The 26,704-nt window shown below is 40.1% G+C and overlaps 2 protein-coding genes across 4 annotated transcripts in view; one reads left to right on the top strand and one right to left on the bottom strand.

Annotated features, from left to right (window-relative positions):
* DYTN (dystrotelin) overlaps positions 1-26,704 on the top strand; it is a 76,209-nt gene that overhangs the window by 6,750 nt on the left and 42,755 nt on the right. For 2 of the 3 annotated variants that reach the window (XM_040070082.2, XM_040070084.1), the window contains exons 5-15: positions 1,359-1,444; positions 2,024-2,112; positions 2,791-2,862; positions 3,206-3,369; positions 4,212-4,323; positions 6,451-6,596; positions 8,168-8,336; positions 10,014-10,084; positions 12,113-12,272; positions 12,878-13,349; positions 13,894-14,039. In XM_040070082.2, coding sequence (XP_039926016.1) covers positions 1,359-1,444; positions 2,024-2,112; positions 2,791-2,862; positions 3,206-3,369; positions 4,212-4,323; positions 6,451-6,596; positions 8,168-8,336; positions 10,014-10,084; positions 12,113-12,272; positions 12,878-13,349; positions 13,894-13,997 — 1,645 coding nt within the window. In that variant the 3' untranslated portion in view covers positions 13,998-14,039. Of the gene's footprint in view, positions 1-1,352; positions 1,445-2,023; positions 2,113-2,790; positions 2,863-3,205; positions 3,370-4,211; positions 4,324-6,450; positions 6,597-8,167; positions 8,337-10,013; positions 10,085-12,112; positions 12,273-12,877; positions 13,350-13,893; positions 14,040-26,704 lie in introns of all 3 variants that reach the window. The other variant, XM_058421356.1, reaches the window with a different exon arrangement.
* On the bottom strand, positions 17,760-22,306 carry FAM237A (family with sequence similarity 237 member A). Its single transcript, XM_040069569.1, has 2 exons — positions 21,898-22,306; positions 17,760-17,908 (listed from the first exon to the last, which is right to left on the bottom strand). The coding sequence occupies exons 1-2, from the start codon at positions 22,304-22,306 to the stop codon at positions 17,760-17,762; spliced, it is 558 nt and encodes a 185-aa protein (XP_039925503.1).

Genomic DNA, 26,704 nt, shown 5'->3' with positions numbered 1-26,704 from the left:
TTCTATATCACAGCAAGGTTTTTTACTGAATGTAAATGAGATGTAAGTGGTCTGCAGGACTTTTTCTTGAATCATTATCCATTACTCGTATGATCAGTACTGCTTAAGGTCCCATTTTATCAAATTTTTTTTTTGTAAAAAATCAATTAAGCCTAAGAATAAATGGTGTACTAAGAAACAAAGCTAGAAACATCAACAGTACTTTGTAATATGTGTGCGCTGTAGGGAAATTATTTAGAAGAATCTTCTTGGTAGGACTATCTTGGTCCTTTAGTCTATATTCTTATGACTGTGTCATTTTCTTTTTGCTATTTCTGTTTTGTTTCTTTTTTTTAAAATCACATGTTTGTTGACGTGTATATAAGATAGAAAAAGCTTCTTATAATTTTCTAATCATGTTTTCTCTGTGGAGTGCTATTCTCCACTATTAACAATGGACAGTATTTCATAGGAGGAGCACATTAGAATTTTCCATGTTTGTGTGGTATTTTACTTAATAAGCTTACATGAACATCTTAAGGGAGTTTGATTGTTAGTCTTGGAGTTTTTTCTTTGAAATTTTGGGAAAAACAACAATTTCCCACGCAGTTCATACTTTAGAGACTATATTGCAGCTTAACAGTGTGCGTTTATCTGAAGACTCTTGAAGACAATGTTATGTAATGATATTTTGAAGCTTTGCAAAAGTAATATCTTAAATATAGATTTCCAGGATTTCTTGACTTGTGGTTTCTGATTAATGCCTGCATTGTCAACACACACATATACACACACACACACACACACACACAAAAGTGTTTTTCATTAGGTGCCCATGTCACAAAATTAGGTTCTAAATTAATCTACGTTATTATCTAACCATCCAAACTAAATGTTCTGCTCCTGCATATATCCTTTTGATTAAATTGAGTTTCAGTGAAATTAAATGTAATCACCCCAAGAGAAGCTCAGTGCAGATCTCGGGCCATAGAGGAGCTGTCTGATGATATGTGCAAAACTCAGATTGTATCCTTTATTCACTACTGTATTTGGGAAGGCTTTCCACAAAAAAAAGAGCAGGATTTTTAAGGACATACACTATAAATGTAAAATTACATTTTACTTGGAATGTGAAGCCTTTGAAGGAGATGCTTTTTGTTTTATGATTGCATAGTATCTTGGAACAGTTAACTCTGCAATTATGTTCAGTGACAAAGCGTTCTAAACATAAAATATCACTGAAATGTTATATTGCTTACATTTATACATATAAAAAAGGATACTTGTTTTGAGGTTTTCTTCCTACATAGTATTATATTCTTTAGAAGTATGTCTTTATAGTCTCAGTAAATACAATGTAACTTATTTCACTTTCCTAGATCTGGAACAGGGTATGTCACAACTAGATCAGCTGCAGCTGCCTTAATTTCTCTTTCAGGAGACACTCTACTGGCTAAATACAGAGGTGGGAAATGTATGATTTTGTACACTGCCTGAAATACTGAACATTGAGGAAAATTTCCTTTTTTTTTTTTTTTTTTATTTTTTATTTTAAAAGAAAAATCGGCTCTGCCATGAAAAAAGTCAGTTATGTCTAGTGCTTAGTTATAGAGAAAGGGTGATGCATAATAATGCTTTTCAATCAATATCTGTAGCCATCTTTGCAATAAAGAGCCTCAGAAGAGGTCATAGTAAAGTTTAAGTAGAACTTCTATTTGCCTAGCAGAAAAGAACAGAAACCCCACAGTTTTAAATTAGCATTTCACAATTTAAATAGAGTACTTCTTGCATAAACATATTTAAATATTTTTCTTATTGTTGTAAGAATAAGTTAATTGCTTTCTTCCTTGCTTTCCTACTCTTTCCCTCGCTGTAGGGAGAATTATGGTCACAGCAGTCACTGAGAGCCTGTTAAGTACATAATAAAATGAAACTTTCTTGAGGGGTTTATTTGTTAGACTGCAAATATCATAGCAGTTTGAAGATAGCTTGAAGACAGTTCAGGTTCTGCCAGGATTCCAGATTTTTTTTTCCTTGTGTTCAGCTTTATTCCAGTTTTATGCTGTCCCTGGCGGGAAGGAGGCCTTGATAACACATAGTGCCCTGAGAAGCTTGCTAACAGACTTAAATCAGGTAATGTCACTGCAGTGCTGTTAGACAACAGACTTTGTAGGAGTGTTCTAACCTAGGAGAAAAAAAAATCCTCATGACTGATACCTTTCATGTTTGATTACCTTATGGGACTGAAGTTAATAGGACACTGTGGACATCAGGACCTATCATGCAAAGTAGGTAAAAGAAAAAATTTCTGTCCCTTTTCTCAAAATAACCCCTGGCATTAGTGAATGCCTCTGTGCATTCATGTTGCCAGAGCTTACAGGTCCTGCAAACAACTGGATACAATTGTTCCTACAGCAACTCCAAAACTCAGATGTCTGTGCTCACTAGAGTAGCTTGCAGGTGCAGCAAGTTGCCTTAGCATGCAGGTATTTCCAGCTGAAGTGGTGGTGAAAATGGGGTCTGAAAATGACCTCTGAGATTTAAACTCAGTGTCCTTCAGTATTATAGTGTGGATACATAGTATGTTGATTCATTACAGTAAGTGAGTTGGAAACAAACCATTCTGACACACCCCTAACTGTGAAACTGCATACTGATGGTATGAATATGAACGGATTTTCTTCAGAACAGAGTGTAAAATGGCATTGCTATAGATACTTCACCATCTGTGTGCTGTCACCATTGCAGCAGAGCATGATGGGAACATCTGTTTTCTATTGAGGTGTTTCTGAGCCTTTCTTCTTGATGTAGATCCCAGCCATTGTCGGAGGAGGCTGCAGTCTCTCTTGTGTGGAAATTGCCATTCATGACTGTTTCTGTGGGGTGAGTGAAATTCTGATATCCTGGGAAATTATTCTGAATATTGCTGATTGATTACAGCTTCAAGTGTATCACCACATAACATCCCTAAGTATCAATTTTTAAGAAGCAGGGCTGATTGTCACTCTCACAGGTGGGAGGATTTGTATCTATAGAAAAGATGCTCTGTAAGATACTACTGAGGACTCTTGCATTTATCCCAAAACCTTTGGAACCCCGTAGCATTTTACAGAAATGGAAAATTTATGCCGGCAAAATCCAATATCAGAGCTTTTATTAGAGATTGTAGATGGAAGCACCATTTTCTTTCAAGTGAATGTATGAACTTGAGACGTATTTTTTCTAGGTTCTGAATGCAGCTATTGTTGAAGAAAAATTCCTGTCTTGGCTGAGATCAGAGCCTGCTGTTCTCCTGTGGCTCCCTACATGTTACAGATTATCAGCCACAGAAATGGTTTCTCACGAAGCTACATGTAGAGTCTGCAAAGTTTTCCCCATTACAGGCATCAGGTGTGTCAATGGTCTTTAACATCCACATAATTAGTTCTTACCTTTGCATACCTTACAGGCTGTTACTGATGTATTAAGTAACAAACTTTGGATGTAATCTCATATAACCAGGAAAAGAGGATAGAGAGAACCACTGCCATCAATGCTCAAGCCTTCATCCTACTTCTCTTTAGCTCACTAGCACAGACATGACTATGGAAGCTTGTCAAAGATAAACTGACAGTCCAAAGGTAAAGTAAATTAAACCTGTGTATCTCATTTTTCCTGTAACCAATTGTATTAACTGGCTCATTAAGTTTTTCATCTTAGCATCTTGGTCATCTAAGTAATGGTATAAAATGGCATAGTGGTGTAAAAAGAGCATTATCCATTACCTTCTGACCAGAATGTTCAGAAAAACATTTTACTGTTACTATATTCTCACTGATTGTAAGCTTGCAGGTTAAGTTTCTTGCATTTTTAGTTTTTTGTTTATGACTCCTATGTCAATATTACAGTTCCATGGGAGCAGCAAATAAAAGTAAGCTGGTGCATAAGAAGCATATGAAGTTGTAACTGCATTCTGAAAAATGGGGAATGGTGCTAGAACAATGGTTTCTTCCATGGACTGCATTTCAATGTGGCAAATAAGTAAGATCAAAACCACTGGGTTCAGAGAAAAGTCCATAATTGTTTGGACAAAATAACTTGAATTCAGAGAAGGCTGAGGAAAGTCATTGTTCTGGCAAAGATGTTTCTTTGCATTTCGGAGCCCAGGGATCTGAGTTTCCAGTAATCAAGCTTACTTACACCAAGTTTTGACTTGTGGCAAGGTAAATAAATCCATTTGTTTTCCCTCACAGGTATCGCTGTTTAAAGTGCCTCAATTTTGACCTTTGCCAAGCCTGCTTTTTCACTGGCCGTCTCTGCAAACCACATAAGAGGTCACATCCTGTTGCAGAATACTGTGTGCAGGTAGAGTCCTATTGTACTGATTCACTTCCCTGTTGAGGTTCTTTGTGCAGGCAAGTAGGCAGTAGATTCTTGAACTACATGTGTTAGAAAGTTATGTGTGTATTAGCCATAGTGGCCATGACGTATTAGCATTATTAGTCTGGGAACAGGGAGACAGGAAAAAGACAAAAGCAGGCTTCTAACTTTAGAATTAGTGATTTGTTCTAAAGTAACTGAATAGAGCTATCAAATACCCCAGTGCAAGTCTTCTTCTTAAGGAATTTTATGGCAAATTTTCTGTTAGCCGATAATCCTTAAACCTATGAAGCGTCCCCTCAATGTTCCAATGTTCCTTCATCCCAATCCCAACACAGACTCATCCAGAAATTAATTAATCCTAAAGTTATACAAGCTCCTGCATGAAATATCTTTCTTTTTCTCTCTTTTCTGAATGTCTTCAGTTTTTCCACTTTATTGTAAACCTTTCTGACTCATTTGTCTCTGTCAGTTAGGTATACAGCACAAAGAAGGCAGCGTGTGCCCAACTAAGATCACATACCTGGACTCTGTTACATGGTGTGCTATCATCACACTAGTGGCAAAGTACAATACCAGGAATTTGTGTTTGGAAGACCAGCTTTTCCTTTGAGTAGGAGATTCCAGATCTTGCACACAGCAGCAGATGAGTTTTTTTGTGGATCTGTATAACAGTATCCTTCTGTTCCAGTAAATGAGCTGAAAAACACTTAAGAAAATCTCCCTAGTAAGCTGTACCTCCTGGTCTCCTTCCCCGTTTTCTGCAGTTAGTGTGAAAAATACCTGGGCAGCCAGTGTCTGCACTAAAACTAAAGACTGGTAGACTGCCCTTGTAGTCACCCTTTGTCTGGGGTAACATTAAACTCTTGCTACTTCATTGAAAACAAAACCCTGTTTCTAACATTGTGAGAAATTATATAAGGATACTCAATGTCTGCATTAAAAATAGCAGTTCAGTCCTCCAAATATTCTTCCTCATATTCCATCTGTGAGGAAGTAGGAAAATTAAATGTTAACTGATCTCCCCATGAAGAGATTTCTAAGTAGAGACTTAAGAATTCATATGAATGGAGAGGGAACGGGAATATGTGTCTGTGGAAGCACCAGAAGGAAGGGCAAGAGAGATAAAGCAAGGCAGGAGATGTTGCAGCCTGGATTGCAGTCACGTTGCTGCAGAATTGCAGTTGAATCACTGAACTTAGGTTTCCTTTATGACTCCCTACTCTAACACAAACCCTGCAAATACTACTTTATAGGCCAAATATTACAATACAGGCCAAAATCTCTACCAAAATTTAAAAGACAAGCTACTCGCTATGAGAGATGCCATTTTTGTATCTGTTGTGTGGGACATAATCAGCCGCAAGTTGCTATCCCCATACCTTCCTCTCTTAGCAGGTGCTGTTCTTGTCTGGGTTAATATTCAGACTTTTCATGCTATCTTTATCTGGAACTGAGCTGCTGAGTGGGGGTTTAAAATATCAGCAGAGTTCTTCCTTACCGTGCTGACACCTTGTGGTAATGTTACTACCAGGCTGAGAAGCGCTAGGAAGCATGTGGTGTGTTTTCTTTGTTTTCCGGTTCAGTCTGTCAGGGCTCACCCCATGTTCTGCAGCAGTCACTTGGGGCAGAACTGGTTTGTGTCCTCCAATAGTACAGGTACTGAGCTTGGTTGTTGTACATGAGCCTGATACTCCTTTGATAAATGGATGTGTATTTTACTGTATTCTCTGAGAGGGGGATGTGAGCCGTGGAAGACTATGTCTACAAATGCTTTATACAAGTATAAAAGTATTTCTTCCTTAGATACTAGTCAGCAGAATTATTGCTGTGACTGTGAGCTTAATCATTGTAACTACCAAAATCCTGTGTTAGGCATTTCCAGGCTGCCTGACTTAGATCCAGGCAGTATTTTGCCTAAAAGAATTGGAGCTGCTCTTGCCTGTGGTCCTGCAACATTACCCACCTCAGCTCCCCTTCTAAGGCTCAGATAGCAGCCATGAGCCTCGTCAGAAGGTGAACCAGGTGGACCTTTGCTTTGGGATATGTCTGTTTCTGGGCAGTACCTGTTTGAAAAGTCACTTTCTCCTTTATTATCCCTCATTCCAATAGATGTCAGCAAAGGTGAATGCAAAACACTTTGTCCGCACCATCAGGAACAACCTGTTTCAAGAGCGCTGCAGAAGAAAAGAGGCTCAGAGAAGGACAGCTCTGGAGTCAGTGAAGGAGAGGCACTTCCCTGCTCACAAAAAGGCTTTGTGAGTTTCAGTTTCAGATGTGTTTGTAATCTCTGAATGTCAGGCTGTGGAATATTGCTTGATTTTGTCCTTTGAGTAAGGGATTTTGTTATGACAGATACCATGTCATGATTTTTCTATTAAAAAAGGGAAAGAGACGTTGCTGCACGTTGTTCTGTAGCTTAACTGTGGTTACCATGCTGAAACCTAATGATCAGTTGTCTTATAAAGTGTAACAGGCTTGTGTCTTGCTTCCCTCCTTCCTCATGTTGTCTCTTTCACTCTGTTCCATTTCTTATACTAGCATCAAGAATTGCAAATATTTACTACCTTTACAACTGCATGGGTTTTTAAGCACCTCCTCTGTGACAAATCCATTGGAAATTTGCTGTGAATGCTTTCCACATGTGACCCACAGTGCATTCACTGGCAGGCATTCTACTTGAGTCCCACTAAATTGCAGGCCTGTGGAATTACTCACAATAGCAAGTAGATGATCTCACCATTCCTCTTCTTTACAGTTGTTTTGTTTGCTTTGGTTAATATTTAGTCATTACTGTATTTCCAGAGATCACAGTGGTTAATAATGAGCATTGGAGGTTATGCTGAGATTTTCCCAATAGTTTCTCCTTCCTTGCTATGAGATTTTGGTTGATACTTAGGTATAGAAACTGAAGGGAGTAATTATAGGAGATTGCACTAGAAATATACAAAGGGTGAGATTCCTTCCTGTTTGTATAAGTGTCTAGCAACTCTCTTGCATCTCACATGTGTTCTCCAAATGAGGCTTCAGTGAGGCTGAAATAGGGAAAAAATGGTCAGTCCTCTCTAAAATAATTAATTTCATCTTTATTTGAAGAAGGAGAAAAATCTATTTATAAAACTGGATTGTGCTACTTAGGTAGGCTTTTAGTTAGAAAACAGTTTTTTATATACTATAAGACCCATAGATGATAATTACAGTGAACCTCAAGGAGAATATTATTTCAGTGTTTGTTTTTTAGAATGTGGTGAAATGCAAAACATCTTTCATTGCTAATATTTCCTCTCTTGTATTCAGCAACAAAACAATATTTAATCATTTGAGTGTAATTTAATCTTTCTGGAAGCACTTGAGATATCTCTAATTCTGTGGGGGTTTGCTTACCTACTGCTTGGGTAGCAATAAGACTAAGAATTTGGGGTTGCTGGTACAGGTGTCACTGTGGGTCTGATAAATATCTAGGCTTTTCCTAGCATATGATGGACTGAACATCAGGATACTTTGCTATTTTTGTACTTGAATTTCCTAATATACCCTTGGCTAAAGAAAGCAAAAAAGAGAAGCAGCAAAATGCACTGAGAATGAATGGTTGGAAAGAAGAGCCCGTTGCTGAGATTCTGTTGGGAGAGTGGAATTTGTTTCCAGGAATTTCTTTCTTTCAACCAGAATATGGCAGCAGGCATAGTAAACTTTACTTCTTGCTTAGTCAATAGCACATCTGTCTGTCTATTTACACTGCATTAGTCTTCTGCATTTGGATCTTCCTGGGTAGCAAAACTGTGTGAGTCCTGATCCTTTCCCTACTCTTTACTTCCCTGTCGGTATACAGTCCTCCTGTGGAACTGAGTGCTTCATCACCACCTGGTCCTGAAACTATGCCTTTCCCAGTGGACAGTTGTGTCCCAGAGTCACCCAGGTTCATAGCTGAAAACAGGACTGGAATGCAGGAGAGTGAAAATGACGAGAAGACACCAGAGCAAGACAAAACAATAGCTCAGGTGAGCAAAACACGAAGCGGTAATAGTTCTAAAGCTGTGAAGAAGATCTAGCGAGTTAATTATCTAATTGCCTTCTAATTCCAATGAAAATGTAATGGGTAGCTTCACTTTTCTGTTAATTCCTCACTTATGGTGAAAAATGTGGAATATGAAAACTTAGTGAGGTTTGGATTTGCTATCTTCCCAAGACTAGTGACTAACTCCTTGACTTCCATGACCTTCAGAAGCACCTGGAAGAATATTTGCTTTGGGGTCTTTTGAGTTGTCGTGGAGTAGCACGCTAAAGTCTAGATGAGTCTGGAGTCCTCTCGCTATTCTGACAGGAAAAAAGGCCACCATGTCTTTACTGCAAGCAAATGTCAAAGAAGAATGCCTTAATTCTTATTAGACTCAGGCCATTTTTGTTACCATGGAAATAGCAAGAGGGTAGAATGGGTCCTCTTAGGATAAATCCAGAGCAGTGTACACTCCAACCAAAATAGCTAATTCACTAAAAGTCTCCGTTAATCCATTCCCAGCTTCCCTCCAAAGAAACAATGCTGAAAGAGTGGGAAGGACAGTGTAGCTAAAAATATGTACATAGCAATTTTTTGTTTCTTGAGAGATTTTTTGAGAGATTGGTAGCTCTGCACTTACTCAGAATACAGGCAACACTGGCTTGTGTTCAAACCAGTTTGTCATCCACTCATCTTGTTCTTCCCAGGAGCCAAGGGGTGCAGTAACACAGAACTAGCCTCTGTGTGTCAGGTCAGTCCTTTGGCTGCTACTCCTGTGCTGCCCTTTGGAGACCTGTCTTTTAGAACTCTGCTGCCCAGCTCAAGGTATAGTGCAGGAGGTATCTGCAGGAGAAGTTGTGGGCAGGCATTGCTTAAACATAGAATTTTGACAGCTGGCATTTTTCATTTTAGAGAACGGCAGGATGGGACTTGTATCCCTATGCTGGGATTCTGTCAGGTGCATTGCGATCTTGTTTATTTTCTCTCTGGGCTCAGAATTCCTTTTGAGCAGTTTTGTACTGATTTGTAGGGTCTTAGAGTGCAGATTATTTCCACTTTGATTGAAAAGATGTGGCCAGTAAGTCAAATAATTGCTTTTAATAGAATCCATGAATATGGAGGTCTTGGGTGATCAGCTCTTGGTCTCATGATTTCCTGGCAGCCCTGGCCCTGATTACTGCCTAACTTATATCATGCCTCAAAAGTAGCTTAGCTGGAAAGTGACTCCCTGACTTCTGGGCTACTGTTCTCTGCATGGTTTAGAGAATGCTACTTCCATCTAAAGACCAGGAGTTTCTCTTCTCTCTTCTACATATAGTCTCTCTCTCCATCTCCTTGTCTCAAAGCAGTTGTGGGACTTCGGAGAGATTGTTCCCAAATCAGAATATTCCATTTTGCAGAAATTTTTGGGAATATGGATTTTGTTCTAAATCCGAGCAAATTCTCATACACTTAAATTTGTCATAGATCAAAGAATTTGATCTATAGAATAAATTTTCCAGCCATTAGAAATACTTCAATGCATCAATTGATCATAATACATTAAATTAAAAATTCACTAGTAAATCTGTAAAACAGACCAAATCCAAAATTTGACATGCACTCCTATAATAAAACTTGCATAAAATAATGAAATTCTACTGCTGATAAAGTTATGAACAGATACTTCTTTTTGTTTTAGGCAATAGCCTCTTTTGAAGCAGAGGTGTTAAAAATGCATGAATCCATTAAAGGCATTCACAGTGACAGCAGGTAGGTAAATGCAGTAGTACACTGACTGAAGACTGGTGGGCAGTGCTGCTCCAGCTGGTGGGCCAGAAGACAGATGATTTTTCCATTTCACCATTTTTGGAGATTTTGAGATTTAAAAAATCCTATCAAATGAAGATGAATAATGAAAACTCAGCAACAAAAATTTTAGGTGAAGATCACTGAAAAACAATGGCAAAGCAAAACATATTGGTTTGCTTTCATCAGCATTTCTGCAATTGCTAGTTTACATTTCTAAAAGTAATTTTTAGGCAAAAAAAAATGTTCATTCACATAGAAATTTCAGAATAGCATAGTTTTTCAAATTTTTCTCTGATTAAGGCTTAATTGAAGAAGATGTAATTTGCATGAAGCTTTTAAATCAAAGTAGCATTTATTTCTAAAAAAATATGCTGTACATCAAATAGAGATTAATAGACTAATTGCAGTAACCATTGGTATAACAGTTTATCACAGAAGTGCCTTCAGATAGTCATATCTTTGACACTGTAAAATATTAATTCCTCAATTAAATATCCCTGAGAGGCTTGTTTGCTTGGGTGACATGATAGGGGGGAAGTTGGTGTGTGAACAACAATGCTTCCCTTTTACTTGCATTTTTTCCTTCCCCTCCTTCATTTTTGTAGTTATATATAAGTGTGTTCTCTATATAACCACTGAAAGTGACGGAATTACAGTGAAGTGTAGAATTCAATCCTGAATCTACTCTATTTCCTTCAGTATGTTCAGTTCCTTCTGTTCCTATTCTGTTTCATTCTAAGTACAATTGCTGCTCCAAGTTCACACAAGGGCACTGCAAGATTAGAGCTAAACAATTGCAGTTTCATTGTAAGTCTGTTCTCACTTGGGAAATAAAGAGATATGGCAAAGATCTTCAGCTTTCTTTTAGATTAGCAATCGTTGAGAGGATATTTGGTATGCCTGCTCCTATAGTGCTGCTCTGACCCAGAGCTTATCATAGAACTGGGTGAATGAATCACATTACTCATGGGAAGCTCTTTGTTCTTTTTTGTGGACCAACTTCCAGCATTCACCTGTCTGTTCACAGAACTGAGCTCTGAGTTAGTTGAAGGAGGACAGCGTTTTACAATGAAGAGCCCTTAAATGTTATATGGGGCCAGTGTAGTATTAATTTTAATTTTGAATGGCCTGACTTGCTGTCTCGTTCAGACAAATCTTGCATAATTCAAGTGAAACTGATGGGGCTGTTGTCTCTAAGCCAAAACATAACCAACAGACAGTGAATCAGGTGAACTTCTGAATGTAACTAAGCAAGGCAGATAACTATTTCAGATCTGTGATATGAAGCAGTTAGTTCATTACTGTAGTGTTAACAAACTTTACTGTCTGCACCTCACCTGTGAGGAAAGCAAAACTATTTCTACCCTGACTTCTTAGAGAAATCACAACTTGAACAGAATTATGGGAGTAATTTCTGTCGTACTGTGCTCTGTATAGGTGATTTCTAAATCTCTGATGTGCATGGGAGGGTGACACTTCTGATTGCAAAAATCAGAGTGTTTTTTTCAAGGACAAGTGGCCTGTGCAGAAGCTATTGGTATCATTAAAGAAACTGCAGAGTACCACGAGCAGGAAGAGACTATATCAAAGGCGTAGAAGCTGCTTTTACTTCATTGTTGGCCAGGCACGTAATGGGAAGCTTTTGCAGATCAGAGCGTTGCTATAAGTAGTTTGCTTCTATACAGATGGCCTGCTGTTGTCTCTCCCATTGCAGCCAGCTTTGTGGGAAAGGTAAAACCCCAAGATGCAAGATTCAGTCCTGGCCACTCAGGTCTCATATTTCCTCATTTGGAATACTCGTGTTCTTGCTAATTCCATGGATACAGTCAAGCTCCTGAAATACTGGCCTCAAATCCCAAAGCTGACAAAAATTTCCTGAACTAGTAAAGGGGATAAAGTTTGTGCTAAAGTGTTTGCTCATTTCCATAACTGCATATATTGGTGTATTTCTAGTCTAGCAAAAACCCCACCTTCCTGTATCTCTGGTAGGTACATGAAGAAGCAGCTCAACAAATGGAAGGACAAAATGCAATTTCTTCATAACTGCCAGGAAGAAAAAAGCTGCAAAATAGAGGCAAAACTCCAGAGACTGAGAGTAAGCCATGAAAACCTGCAAATGACACTGCAGCACATGAAGGAAGAAGTAAAGGTATAGTGCTATATATATCAAGAACCGTCACAGCTATGAGCCATTACTGAACACTAACAACTGCTTTTCTGGTAGACCAGCACTCTTATTACCATTTCATGCCCCTTCCACTTGTATTTTCAATCATCTTAGGTTATTCTCTTCAGAGAAAGCAGGTAAGTTCTTTGCAGTAGGGATTTTCTTGTCAGTCTGTGTATATCTGGCATCTAGCACAGATATCCATGTTAGCACATTTAAATACTACTGCAGTGAAAATAATGAATATTCCAATAAGAGTTTCCAACAGAAGTGTTAGATACTTCATTGTAGTCTGTTCTTCAGAGAAGTGTCAGTGTTGGCATTGAATAAATAAAATGTCATTCCAAATTGCTGGGATGTAATACAGACATCTTATACAAAATATTTTATTTCTTTTCAGTTGTAATGATTCTCATTATTACAGTTATTTCTGAGATTCTTAAAAGGCCCTTATTTCACAGAAAATGCTTACGTATTTTCCCCCACAGCATTTTTGTAGTATTTTCTGCAATGCTGTTTTAGTACTACTGGCAAACTGAAATATCAATTATTTTTACAATGTAGTTTCTGTGTTTTGTCTATCGTAGACCATGTTGCAGTCATCAGAGCATCCTTTTGCACAGTGTCATAATACAATGCCAAGAAATCCACATGTTCTGCTGGAAAGCGGAATGCAGAGTGAATTAAATCCTGCCCAAATAAGGCCTACTTCCAGAACATGTGCAGAATGGAAATCTTTGAATCCCCCAAACTCTGTAAACAGAATGCAGCTTTTACAGAAACCTGAGGTTCCCGCTGCAGTGGACTTTATGTTCTCAGATGACGCACTGGAGTCAATGTCCCTGCGGAGTGACAAACCCTTTATGGGACAGCATAACAAAGTGAAAGAGAAACAAACATATCTGCCTGAACTGACAGAAAACTCTCCTGGTGGAACGGGGAATACCGTTCTTATTCCCACTGCAATGCCGATACCACCTGATGAGAAGGAAGTCAGAGAGGAACTGGAACTGCTGATGATGAAACTGAAGGATACACTATCTCTCCAAACCCAACCAGGTATAAATTCTCCAATCATCCTGACGCTGTCTTCTTACCTTCATCCCGTTTACTCCATAATATTGTTCATAATCATGTAACCCGCAGTGGAAACTCCAAATCTTGCTTTAGCTTTTCTACTATTATTCCATATTGTAAGGTAGAGCATATTTCAAATATAGCCCCTAATGCTGGACTGATTTGGAACTGTATGAGTCAAAGCTCCTAAGAGGTAATCAGTCTTGGCAGTCAATTAAAGAGCAAACTTAAACTGGTGAGGGCACGAGAGGTTTATGTTCTTGCCTCTTCTGCGACACTGTAACTATAACTCTAGTCCTAGGAGACTTCCAGCAGTACAAAATCCCTCTGGAATCTATGGTCTTACACAGCAGAGCTTTGTTTAACACTCAGGATGCCTCACTTTTGATAATGAGGATGTAATAAGAAATATGACAGAAAAAGCTGGTGTTTCTACAGAGTTATCTTAGAGATTTGTAAAGAGTTTTCTAGTGCTCTGGCAGCATCCAAAAGCTTGGAAAGACTTAAAATCTTTTCTGCTTTTCAGCCCAAGAAACTGCTTTGCACCAGGAGTTGTTCTCTGCAGCTGAGCATGTTTGCAGGTCCTTTTCTGACCTCATCAACCATGTAATTTCACCAGCTTGTAAATGATGGAAACTACCATTCACCTTACAACTTCACTGAACTATTAAGGTAATTGATACCATGTCTCTTAAAAGAGTCTCTTTAAAGTGTCTCAGGTGTTTCCTGTAATAACACAGCATGACAGATTTCTGCATTTACTGACTTCACCAGGAACATTTTGGAGAGCTATGTTCCTTTTCTGTTGGTGCTTTCCAGCTCCTGTGCTGTGACTTCCTCAGCACTGCAAAAGATTGCCCATTTCTCTCTTTAGCTGTTGATATCCCATGGTCAAGTTACTTCCTCGGAATGGTGCTGTATTTCTTGTTGATGCCAGCAACAAGGAAAACTTTTTTTCCTGTAATGTACAGAAGGATTTTAAAGACCTGAGAAATGAAAATTATTCTGTACCACTTCAGAGAGAAAAAAAATATACAGTCAGTTATTTACTATCACTCTTCGGCAGGAAGCGCATAAAATAGTAAGTAAGTATGTTTGTATATGCTCGAATATGGTTCAAGAAAATTTGCATACTTTTAGGGATTTTACTTAAGTCACTGAAATGATACCAGCTTTCCAAGAAAGAAAATAGTCCTAGTTTTTACAGGAATTTTTCTTGATTACAAATAAAATAAATTTCACTCAGGTGAAAACAAAATATTTGTGGAGAAAAGTTAGGTAAATTTTATATTCTGGAGCATTGTTTCATATATAATCAAACTGTGTTTAGGCTGATATGATTGAAAAGGCTTGTGATGAGCATACAGGTTAAAAAAAGCTGCTTAGCAGAACTCCACATAGATTTTCCTTGTGTTGTACTTCTCAGAATGAATTATAATCATCAAGATAGAGGGATTGCCTGACTCATTAAAGAGGCTAGAAATCTTATTTTCTGTTAGTAGCACCTCAGCCATCTTCTTGAAAGACCTTACACTGTGGTAGTGAGATTCATGAACATTCTTCATTCTTTCTGCTCATTTTGGTCAAAGGAGGCCTGAATTACTGCAAACACTCAAGAATTTACAGCAAGAAATAATGATATGCTACTGGAAGCTAACACGTGGTTTGTCTCTAGCAAAGGAAGAGTAAAGAGGGTGAAAATAAAAGAAAAGAAACTAATTGAGGTAGGAGGGAGGACCCCAGAGGTGATGAGGTAATTGGAAAGTGGATATACCCATATCATAACATAAATATACTGTGAGATAAAAGCTTAGTAGCTTTTGCAATATACCAGTACCAAGAGAAACAACAATCCAAGGAACCTAATTGTTGATTATGGGAAGATACCCATCAGTTTCTGCTGAGGCTTTAAATCTCCTTTTAGTGCGTGCATCTGAATTAAACTTGGTTGGAAACAGCAGCAACTGACAAATGCTGGCTTGGTCTGAAGCAACATTGAACAGACCTGGAGCACAAATTCTTACAAACAGATATTTCTGAACTACCATGAATTCTTCTTTCATGTCAGTATGTAAAGAATAAAGAAACTTAAAGAATTGTTTTCCATGCTAAGAAGCAGTTGTTCAGCTTACAGAACCCTGTAAGATTAAAGGGACAAATTCACAAGGTCTTCATTTTGTTATTAATCAGTTCCTGACAGTGAAGGAACTTCAGTCAGATACGTTCATCCCATCCTTCTTTTGACACACTCAGAAACAGTAAGCCAGGAAGAGTATCTGCAAAAATAATCCTAGCTCACTCAAAGATCTGCCATGAAGTTTATAAGGAACAGTGTTAGGAGACAATATCCTGTCTTTAAACACAGTGACAGTTTTAAATGTTCCTGTATAGCAGATCTACTTTCATCTCATACTGAGAGCCCTTGCTTTTTTTTAATATAGACACTCTTTTATCACTTGCACTCTATCACTTGCAGGTTTACGTGTAGTGAGATGTGTGCCCTTTTTTATTTCAGCACAATTAATAACACAGATCATCTCTTAACATCAGCAATTTCCAGATGTTCTCCATAGTGTGATCTATCCTAGAGATTCATCTGTTTTGTCAATCTTGCCTCCACATCCTTTCCTGCCCTTTGCCTCAAAGGCTGAATTTTACTACAGCCTATTAATTAAGAAGCTTACTGAAGCAGAGAAGTATTACAAATTCACTTAAGTGAAGTACCATCTTGGCCCATAATGGTATTTCTATCTGAAGAGAGGAAGAAAGCTGCCATGAGCCATTTCCTAAGGGATCCTGTTGTTGCAGGTGGGACCTATCTAAAGTGGAAGCACTAACATCTGCCCAAAGGGCCCTGTGGAAAAGCATCTCAGTTAAACAGGACCTGTTCAGATAATCTGATTTCACATTTGCTAGAGCTTGGGAGCGTATGGGAACAGGTAACGTCTGCTCTATGCCAATACCAATCCTCCTGGGCTGAGGCATCCAGCCCTTAACACTCTTGGTCAGGTGCCGGTCTTGGTAGCTGTAGGGACTGTGAGTGAAGACTCTCTTATATTGATACAAAGTTGCAACAGTAGTTTGGTCATTTGTTTTTAAGTTATATTACAATTATGTAATTAATTAACAGCATCAGGAGAGGAGAGAGCAGATCTGTTGTAACAATGTGCCTGCAGCCCTCCCACGCGGGAGCAAACCACTCTCATGGACTGTGGCTGCAACTGGCTGTTGCTGAGTACAATAAACTGTGTTCCTGTGTTTATCCTGCTTTAGTGTTCTCTCCTCTCTTGAACCTTTAAATGGTTTGCTGCATGCTTAACTTGAAGCACAAATCCAGAAGCTGCTAGGCCTCTTACAGTTTTTTGTTTGCTTCCTTAAGTCAGGATTTCCCTCAATGGCACTATGATTAAGCCTTATCTTGTTCAGGCCAGTAACCATTTCAAGATTTCTTTACATGTTTTGTTACTTGAACCTATTTCTGCAAGTTGGTGAACAACCAGGAAGCCTGTTTTTCTGTGGACATTTGGGAAAAAGAAAAAAAACCCACCAAATATTGCTACATGCTCAAGGAAAGAAACTTTGAATGAACAACTAAATGTAATAGCCCTGGAAAGATGAAATCCATAGTTTCATCCAGCCAGTCTGGCAATAGAAAAAAATTATATCATAAAAGCAATCAAATGTTACCTGCCATAAGTTGTTTTGCAGTAGTTTAATGTCAAATTGCCTATTAAGGTTATCAATAAGGCTCAGAAGAAACTGATTTTTCTACAAAGAACTTGTAAACTAAAAAAGAAGAAAATGAAAGTTATGTATGAGAATTTTTGTGATTAAACATTTTAAGTGTGAAAGCAGAGGAGCTGGTAAAATCTGTTAAACCTTTTACTGGAAAACTGAAAACATTATTGGAAGGTATTTTTCATGTAGAAATATGTACTATTTTTCTTTAGTAGGATGATGACTCTGAGCAAAGGTTGCTCCCTACAAGTGTACAGCTCTGCATACAACCAAACATCGCCATCTCTTCTCTAATCCTATCTTGGAGCCAGTGGAGATTTTTTGACAACTTTCTTCTCTGCTCGTCTGTTTTATTGAAGGATCAGTTATTTCCTGTTTTGGCACCCAAAAGACAATAGTTTGAACAGATCACATATATTACAAAAAGCCTGATATACACACAGAATAAAGTAGGCATAACTGCTTATAAATCATGCAGTTTAGTAAGGAGAGTAAATTCATAGGTAATTAAGAAAACCCATAAGTCCAAGTTAATCAGAGATGTAGTGCTTGAGGTTATGCCGTCTTCCACCACATAAATTGACATCAACGGGGATTAAAATGCAAAAAAGAAAGAGAAAAAGTTAAAAATTATCTACAAATCAAAATCTTAGACTAAACGTGTAATTTCCTCTTTTTTCCTAGCACTCCAATGATTCTTCCAAGTAATATAGATCTACTCTTATGTATATGGATACTTATTAAATCTTCAAATGAGTCTTTCTTCTTCAGAACTGGTGACCTCTGAATATGAGAAAATGTCCCTGAAAAGTGACATAAAAATGCATATAAGTAAATAATTTCCAAACAGCAAAGATCATCCGAATACTCAGTTTCCCACATCTGTGTTTCCTCTGCCTTTAGCTGCTGCTGATCCTCATTTTAGGGGCATCAGCATTGCCCCCAAGCCTCTTGCTCTGGTGATAGCCATATCCCTCCATTTGCATGTTGCCTTTCAGTGTCAAGTCACTTTGATCTATTCCCAGGATGCACCTTTTCCTTTAGTCTTCCTATAAAACTCTTCTACTTGTAATTAGCAGAATCAAAGTGCTTAAGTCTGCTCAGAATCCTACTAACTCACCGGCCTGTTATCAACCTCGCTGCATCATGGGTGAGATCTCTCACACTGTCTAGTAGCACATTTATTATTTCCTTGAGGAACTATGGGATGTTTTCTTTGCAGTGATCTCTAAAAGGCAGCGGGTTGGCTTTCTTTCTTTTAGACGTATTTGTCTTCTGGAAAAGTAACGGATTAACACAGTACTTGCTTATTTACCAGAACTCTATTGTACAATAGCCTTTGCCCACTACCTGGTGCCCCTGGCACCCTGCAGAGTTGGGACAGCAAATGATGTCTGTCTTGGGCCAGGTGCAAGGGCAGGTCTGAGCCTAATCACCTGCAGCTGTGAGGAAGGTGTGCACAGCTGAAGCCACTGAGTGGTAAGGGGCACTGGGACTGCCGGGCCAGGACAAAAGAGGTAGAGGGGGTTTTGCTGTAGCCTTCAGATGTTTCTAGAGAGAACATGCTAGGTGGTTTCTTGAGGAGTATCTTCTTTTATAGCTGCTCTTCAGGAAGATCGTTGTGAGTACAAAAGCTATGTTTTCCTTGTGGTTCTAAAGTCTTATTTTGGTTAAAACTTGTTGTAACTACAGTGTTGTAAATGGATTGGAAATGCATTTATGAAGCCTGCTTTTTCATAGTGTCTGGATTTTGTTAGGGGAAAGGGATGAGTTACTGAAGATAGCTTGGCCAGCTAACTGAAAAACTCTCCCTGCTTGTCTCTACTGAAAGCCGATTAACACTTCTCTGCAGGGCATCTAGGGAAGTTCAAATGCTGCTGGGTTGCACATGATTTTAGGTGGATTGAGACAGTTTATCAGATTACTCATCTTCAACTGCTCTGATTTTGTAATCTTTTTTATGGATTGTGTAGAGTTTAAGAGTATCTTCAGACTGTGAATACAGTCAAAAACCTGGATGGACTAGACTGGTCCAGAAAACAGTGTTTGAATCTGTAAGTCTGGAACTGGGCTACTTCTCCACTTCTTGGTACACATTTGAAGAGATTTTTTTTTTCCCCAGGAGGACCAAGTATGGGTAACTGTGGAAGTGCCTCTAAGATATGACCAAGTAGTTTTGTTTAGGTTTTTTTTGCTTGGAGGACTTTTTTTTTTATTTTTGCCTTAGAAAAGTTCCTGATTCTCAGTCTTCACAAGTAGGATTTACCCATTAGCTCTGAAATGTAATGCTAATAATAACACCTTATCATTGGTATTTCTGTGCTAAGTTCAGATTTCTGTCTTGCTTTTTCCAATTCAGTGACGTGTTTAAGGAACTACAATGAATGCAGGTTACAGATTGCTCCTCATTCCTGATTTATGACCCTCTTTGCAATTAAAAAAAACCAACCAAACAAACCCAAGCGTATTGAAATTTTAACTATTTAAAAGGAATAAGATTAAAAACTTGGGTATGAAGCAATAAGGTTATCAACTGTTGCAAAAGTAACAGTACAAAGCAAAAAAATTTGCTTTATTTTTGGATTTCTGGAACAAATCTACTGAAAGCTATTTATACTTGCCCATGTAGTTATGAAGTGCATGAGGTAATTTAAGTGCTGTTAGTGCCGCTTATGGGGCTGAGAAAACAGGCTTGTACCTCTTTTTACACAAAAGAAGTGGAAATTCTATTCCTCATCATTTGCTATGTGATCTCTATCTGCAATTATTACCAATTGGTTTCTACTTTCGCTGGTGAAATAACGCAATAGGATCACAGATTACAGAGATTAAGATAACTGGCTTTGTTAAGAAAATGGTGAGACTTGGATGAGACGTTAGATAGCTCCTCTAAAAAGAATTAGCTTGTCTCTGCTATAAGCTGCCTGCTACAGACAGATGTTAATCAGTTGTACAGAGAAACCAGATTAACTGATTACAATTCACAAAACAAAGAGGGTGTGACTACTTAGTAGTACATAAAATCTCCTTGTATTAGAGTGAAGAATAGTCATCTTTTATCATAAACCCCTTAATTTGATTCTTCAAAATACATCAGACTGTTACTCTTTGATCTTGACTGGAACAAAAGCTCTTTGTTTAGGAAAATCACAGTGTGATAGTGTGATATAGATATGTAGAGCCAGATGTAAATGAACAAAAGGCTAAGTGGGAGTTTAGACAGTGATATTCAAAGCTGCAATCCCGAACAAAAATTAAGCTGGTGCTTTAACCTGGTGGGTTATCTCAGTTTTTGACAATACCACTGCCTCGTGTGTCTAAAGCTGCATTCTATTTGCACCCCAAAGTGCATCTGTTTGGTAAGGACTGAGCAACTTGTTGCCTGTGTGATGTCTAAGAAGTGGAAACTGGAAGTGGGTTCTGTGCTGCATGCCAACACAGTAAAGCTCCAGTCAGAGCTCAGACTCTTTGCAGAGAAGGATAGGATACAGTCCTTGCTTTTAAAATGCAGGTATTGCTTGTTTGACTCATAGTTTAGAAATTTGCCTTGTGTGTGTGAGTTTTTCAGTCTGAGGGGATTGATTCAAACTCAACTCCTATCTCAATGTTAAGGATACTGCCTGTAGGTAATAGGGTAAGGACTCCTCAGTCCTTCCTATCTCAAATTCTAACTTTCAGTACTCAAAAATATTTTAAGTTTGTGGGCAAGAGTGGGATGGTCTGGTGATATATTGTCCCTGGGCCACAAGAATCCGGAGTTCAAGTCCGTTTTTTAGTGACTCTCTAATGGGTACTTGCTCAGAGGGACTCTTCATTATTCCCTGAACATTTCCCCAAACATCTTAATAGCTAAGACACTGCTCTAGGAAGTGGAGATATAAGGCTCTCAATCCATTGAAGTGTGAAGGCAGTTCTGCCTTCTCACCATGGGCCCATGCATTACACTATTGGTGTTGGCATCAGCATTTCTGCCTCTCCTTCAAATTATAGCACCTACCCCTATCTGAAAGTGGATATTCTCCAGGCAAGGATGAATCTGTTGGTAGCAGGATCAGAGCTGAAGCCTTGGAAGGGACTGAGATTTAGGAAAAACTATGCTCTATCTCCCTTTTGCGAATGAGGATGGTAATTGGCATGCATATGGAGAGGGGGCTGGGAACCTGGAGACTAGGAATTGCAGCATTTTGTGCCACAGGTAGTGGTGTTCTATCTGGAGCTGTAGATGTGTCTGAAAGCCTGCATGCATCTAAGTCCTAGGTCTGTTTCTGTGGTGTTTTGGGTAAAGTTACCAGTATGGAAATGGAAAACAGCTAGCGGCTGACTGCTAGATGGCAAGTAGACATACCCGTACCCTTCTGCTGAAAGGCTGCCACTCTCCCCAACAGCACAGTGCAGTGCATTCCTCTCAGAACGGGGAGTTCAGAACTAGCTTGTTCATGGTACAACTGTGGTAAAAATGTTGGTGTGGAAGAATGTGTTGGTTTATTCAATTGCTGAGTTGCCTTCTTTATTTGACTTCTCCTGTATTACACTTTCTGCTGCTTTTCCTGCCCTATCAAATGGAAACCTAAAAGCTCTTGTTAGAGTTCAGGTTGTATGGAGGTCAAATTTTTCCTGAGATCACACTGAACATAAAGACAGCTCTACACTTCGCTAGGGGGAGCAGGGGGTTTTTGCACAGCACCGTCCTCTGTTTCTGTAGTATTACCACATATGTGTAGGCCTCAATCTCTTTTCTTTCCCACTCGACTCTAATTATTGCCCATTAGACGCATCTTAAAGGAGTAGTGACCTTGTTTTCTCCCTGTGAACATAGAACGTAGAGTAGCCATCTTCTGCTCAGCTTCTGCCAGCTGCCTTCTCCCCAGACCATGGGTTCTGGAGAGCACACAGTCCACGTAGATATCCCAGAAGAGCTGTGCCAGGTCCCAGAACAAAGCCCCATGTTTCAAGTTCTCGGAGGATTTCAGAAAGATCATGAAGTCCCAAAAGCCACTGACAGAGTCAGAAATGCGAGGCTTCCTCATCTCTAGTAAAACAGCTGAGGAGGATTCCCAGCACTGGGGGTCTGCCCGCCCAAGAGCCAGTGGATCAATTTGACTGTGGCAGAGGAAAGGTGTCACACAGAACACTAACATGAGTGAGAGAGAGCAGGCAAGTCTCATGGTGCAGTGGACTCTTCCTCTGTTTCCAAGATCCATTGTTTCACTGAAATATAAGAAAACCGAGAGAAGCTAAAAAAGGTCACACTCTTAGATGCAGGAATAAAGTCCTGTTATTTTACATGATATACAAGGCACTCAGGTATTGTTTCTCTGCTCCTTAAAGATTTGTGTATGCTTTTTGCATATATGTCAATACTAGAGGAGTTGCAATGCTCTGTGCAGCAGAAGCATGTGTAAAAATACTTAATCGTCCTCAGATCTGAATGATGAGCTGTCTTATCTGGAAGTTCTTAATATTGAAAGTTGTTTGCCATTTTTGCTTTACAGATCCCTAATCTTTTTCAGTAAAAATCCATTCCTCTTTACATAATTTAAGCTTTTAAAGCTTTTAGGCAGTCTTGCTTTTCTCAAAATTTTATGAGCCCTTTAAAACAGTTTTAAGAATCACAAGGCTCAGTGAAGACCAGGTGGAAAAACTTCATTGAATATGCGTTTTAATGGTTCTAATTATTGCAGGTTTCAGATTCATCCATTGATCAGGAGTCATTTAGATACTAAAAAGCAGAACAGTTCTGAAAAGAGGGTATAGCAAAGCAATCACATAGCAGCTGTATTGTATGACATGTACCCATGCATACAGAATCACAGAACAATTCAGGTTGCAAGGGACCTTTAAAGGTCTCTAGTCCAACCCTTCTGCCATTGGCAGAGACATTTTCAACTACATCAGATTGCTCAGTCCTGTCCAATATGACCTTGACTGTTTCAGGGACAGGGCATCTTCCACCTCTCTGAACAGCCTGTTCCAGTGTCTCACCACACTCATTATAAAATATTTTTTTCTTTATATTTGATCTAAATTGATCCCCCTTCAGTTTGAAACCATCACTCTTTGTCCTCTTGCAACAGGCCCTTTTAAAAGCCTGTCCCCATCTTTCTTACAGGCCCTCTTTAAGTACTGGAAGGCTGTAACAAGGTCTCCCTGGAGCCTGCTCTTCTCCAGGTGGAGCAGCCTCAACTTTCTCAGCCTGTCTTTTCAGGAGAGCTACTTCACCTCCTCATCATTTTTGTGGCCCTTCTCTGGACTTGCTTTAACAAGTCCATGTCTTTACTGAAATCTATTTATGTATAGAAAGACAGTACAGATGTGTATTACAGATCACTAAGAACTGACTGTTAAAACTGTGAAATGTGCTAGTATCTATAATGGATAGGTAGAAATTCTTTTGTGGACAGAAAGGCCAGTTGTCTCCATTAGATTTAATTTCTAGTGCATACTTCTCTGTTGTATTTTCTAACATGCTTCTGGTGTTTTTGATATTGAACAAGTTCGGGGGGTTGTTTTTAGCGCAGCTCATGGCATATGGAGAACTTCCCATTTGTGGAAGTCAGCTGCATCTGAGATCAGCATTTAGGACAAATTTGTGTTTAAGGTATGTGCTGATCTGATGAGTATTCATGCTTGTGCATTTTCAGTCTGATTGCTGGGGATGGGGACACTACTTCTCTTAATGAGCTAAATAAGCAACTGTCTTTTTGTGTAGAAAGTCTCTTCCATGAGTGATCCTGAAGAAGTGTTCCTTTGCTATGTGAAGAAAATGCCAAAAGGCAGGATATTGATCTGCAGAGGGATTGTACGTGAAAAGTAGCCCAACTGCAGCCTGTGTGTGAGACTAGGGCAGCACAGTCTGCTTTGTGGAATATATTTCATTGTAGAGCTAAAGAACTCTTCAGAGATTTTGGTCCTAGCAATGCTATTCTAGTCTGGCTATCTGGTTAGGTTCTGGGAACACTTTTGAAGTATTCAGACTTTATTCCCTAGCTGCTTACAGTCACTTTTTAATCCAAGTTTGGGTGTTATGAGAAAGAGCTGGCTTGACAGCCCTGGACCTGAACATTGCATTTAAGGAACAAAAGAGGGACAGCTTGCTCTTCCCACGCTGCTCTGCCTAGTGGATATCACAACAGTGGTGGTAGTAATAGAGCTCTCCTCCTGCTGTGCCCAAGATCCCCAAGAAACATCATTCTTCTGTACCCTACTCCACAAGGCAGGCTTTGATTGCTTTCTCAGAAGCCAGCCAAAAACATCCTGTGAGTCACTACTTCATTCTTGTTTGTGCATCAGAGCCCTTCCACTGGGCACAGACACGTATGTATACATGCAGTATGCATGTCTATTTACTGAGACTTTCAAGGGACAGTTAACTTTATCAAGTTTCTGGTTTTCAAAGCAATTTAGCAGTCTCAGATATGACCATGAGGGTGAGGAGGCAGACATGAGACAGTGGGCGAGGAGCCCCAACAACAGATTGTTCAAACAAAGGAATAATACTAAAAGAGGCTAACAATACTAAAGTCCTTTAAATTTATGATTATGTGATTTTGAAAGAGCCCATCTCATTTGTACAGGTTAAAAACTGAACTGGTTGCTTTGCATTTTCTGCTTCCCAGCACCTATTCTAAACTTCGTAAGTTACAAAACTGGCTAAGACAAGGGTTCTGGATTTGTCAAAAAAAAGGGTCAGCCCTGGGCGGGGAGCTGGTAGGGTATTAATATGAGAATCAGTGCCGTTCAAAGTATGATGTGCATGCCATTAGTAAGGGCCAGTAGTGAAGGCCACTAGTCCTTATGGTCTGGTCAAACTCAGGCAGCACTGTGCTGTTAGTCTTCCACAAGGTTCAAGACTGTATTTTTTTAGATAGTTGAGAGCTGGAGGGGATGCCCAGGAAACATTCTTTAATCTCTTACCTTTGCATGTGGAGAACGCAATTCCTCCCCTACACCCTCCAATCTTTAGGTCTTTCTGTCCACACATTATAGTTCTTGTGTGTGGGTATGTGAGTGCTACCTACACTTTCTGGTTCTGACTTTTCCCACCCTCGCTCCTATCCCTGCTTGTCCTTGCAGTTTAGTCTCCTGCTCCACTTCCCGTCGGGGATAATGCCTTACAATAATAATTAAAGTTAATCAGTTAATTTGTTATTATCACTTAACTTTGAGCTCTCGCTTACGGATAGTCCCTCGGCCGTGCGGCACCCCGGGGCAGTCCCGCTGGGTTCCCGAGGCTCCGGGCAGCGCCCGACTCCGCCGCCGCTCCCGCCCCCCCGCTCCTCTCCGCTCCGCCGCCCGCGGCTCGCAGCGCTTACCTCGGCGCTCCGGCCAGGGCAGGGCTCTCCGAGCCCGCTGCCGCCGCCGCGCGCCTTAAGAAGCCGGAGCCAGCGGCCCCACTTAGTTTTTACGTCAGGGCTCGGGAGCAGCCCCCACCTCCCGGGCACCCGGAGCTCCCTCTTTCTCTGTGCGGAGCCGTCCTTGCTGCAAGTTTGCTCCGCTTCTCTGCCCCGCCTGTCCTCCTCTGCTGGCGGACCCGGGGCAGCCTGGTGGCCGCGCTGCCTCTGGCCGAGGGGAAGGAGCGCGTTGCGGCGTGAAAAAGTAACAGACCCTCGCAAAGCCGCGACCTTCCCCTTGCCCCTCTCCTACCAGCGCTGCACCTGAGGGTCAGGAGGGGAAGAGTAGAAAGCTAGTCTGCCTACGGAGCTCATGTTGTCCAAAGCTAGCTCAGACCTCGGACATCTTGCTTTGCGTGCTTGGCTTTTGCAGATCCCTCCACCCCAGAGCAGGAGTCTGTGTGGCACGACTAGAGCTATTTGCTGGCCAGGGCTCAGCCCACATGCTGCAGGTCCAGCTCTCCTGGAAGTTGAAGCAGAGACCCAGAGAAGAGCCACAGAAGGGCTCCACTTAAAAGGCATTAGTTGAAGTAGTTGGGATGAGCTGCTCGCTGCAGCTCAACTTACACAATTTTAGGTAAAGGGCTAACTTGGAGGGCTGTGCATTTTCCAGCGAAGGGGAGTGATCTGGTTACATTTTCCCTCCCAAGAATAATAATGTGATCTACTTGTTGCGTTTTCTCTCCCTGAGGTTCTCAGCTGGATTGTGACCTCTGTAACAGCTGAAAAACCTCTATGGATTGGTGAAATGAGTTAATCTAGTAGGGAAGTGAAAGGAAAGCATTGATGAAAAGGCTGTCTCCTGTTTCATGCAGCCTGCAGAGAAAAGTCTGAACACAACTCTGCCTGTGCTCACTGTACCTGCTGTGATCCCCTTGCATACAGAAAACATACTACTCAAAGAGCTGGGACCCTGTGACCATGCTAATAACCAGTGTTGGGCAGAACTTGCTTAACACCCGCTATTTGAAGCAAGAGGCAGGTGAGACCATTCTTTTTTCCTCACTCTGTAGTTTATAGGCCAAATCATGCAGCACCTTGCTGCCTGTCTGAAGCCAGTGCAGCTGCACCAGTCCATACCAGCTGGGCAGCAAACTACTTTTTTTTCCAAGGTTTTCACTGGCAGCTCCCTTTTATCTCTCCATGTGGAATCATAGTACCTTCTCCAGAAAGCAACTGTGCTTCAGTAGCATAAGGCTTATCTCAGTT

Source organism: Hirundo rustica, chromosome 7 (assembly GCF_015227805.2).
Source record: "Hirundo rustica isolate bHirRus1 chromosome 7, bHirRus1.pri.v3, whole genome shotgun sequence".
NCBI lineage: Eukaryota > Metazoa > Chordata > Aves > Passeriformes > Hirundinidae > Hirundo > Hirundo rustica.
The sequence above is the reverse complement of the archived record's forward strand: the minus strand, read 5'-3'. Positions and strand labels throughout refer to the sequence as shown.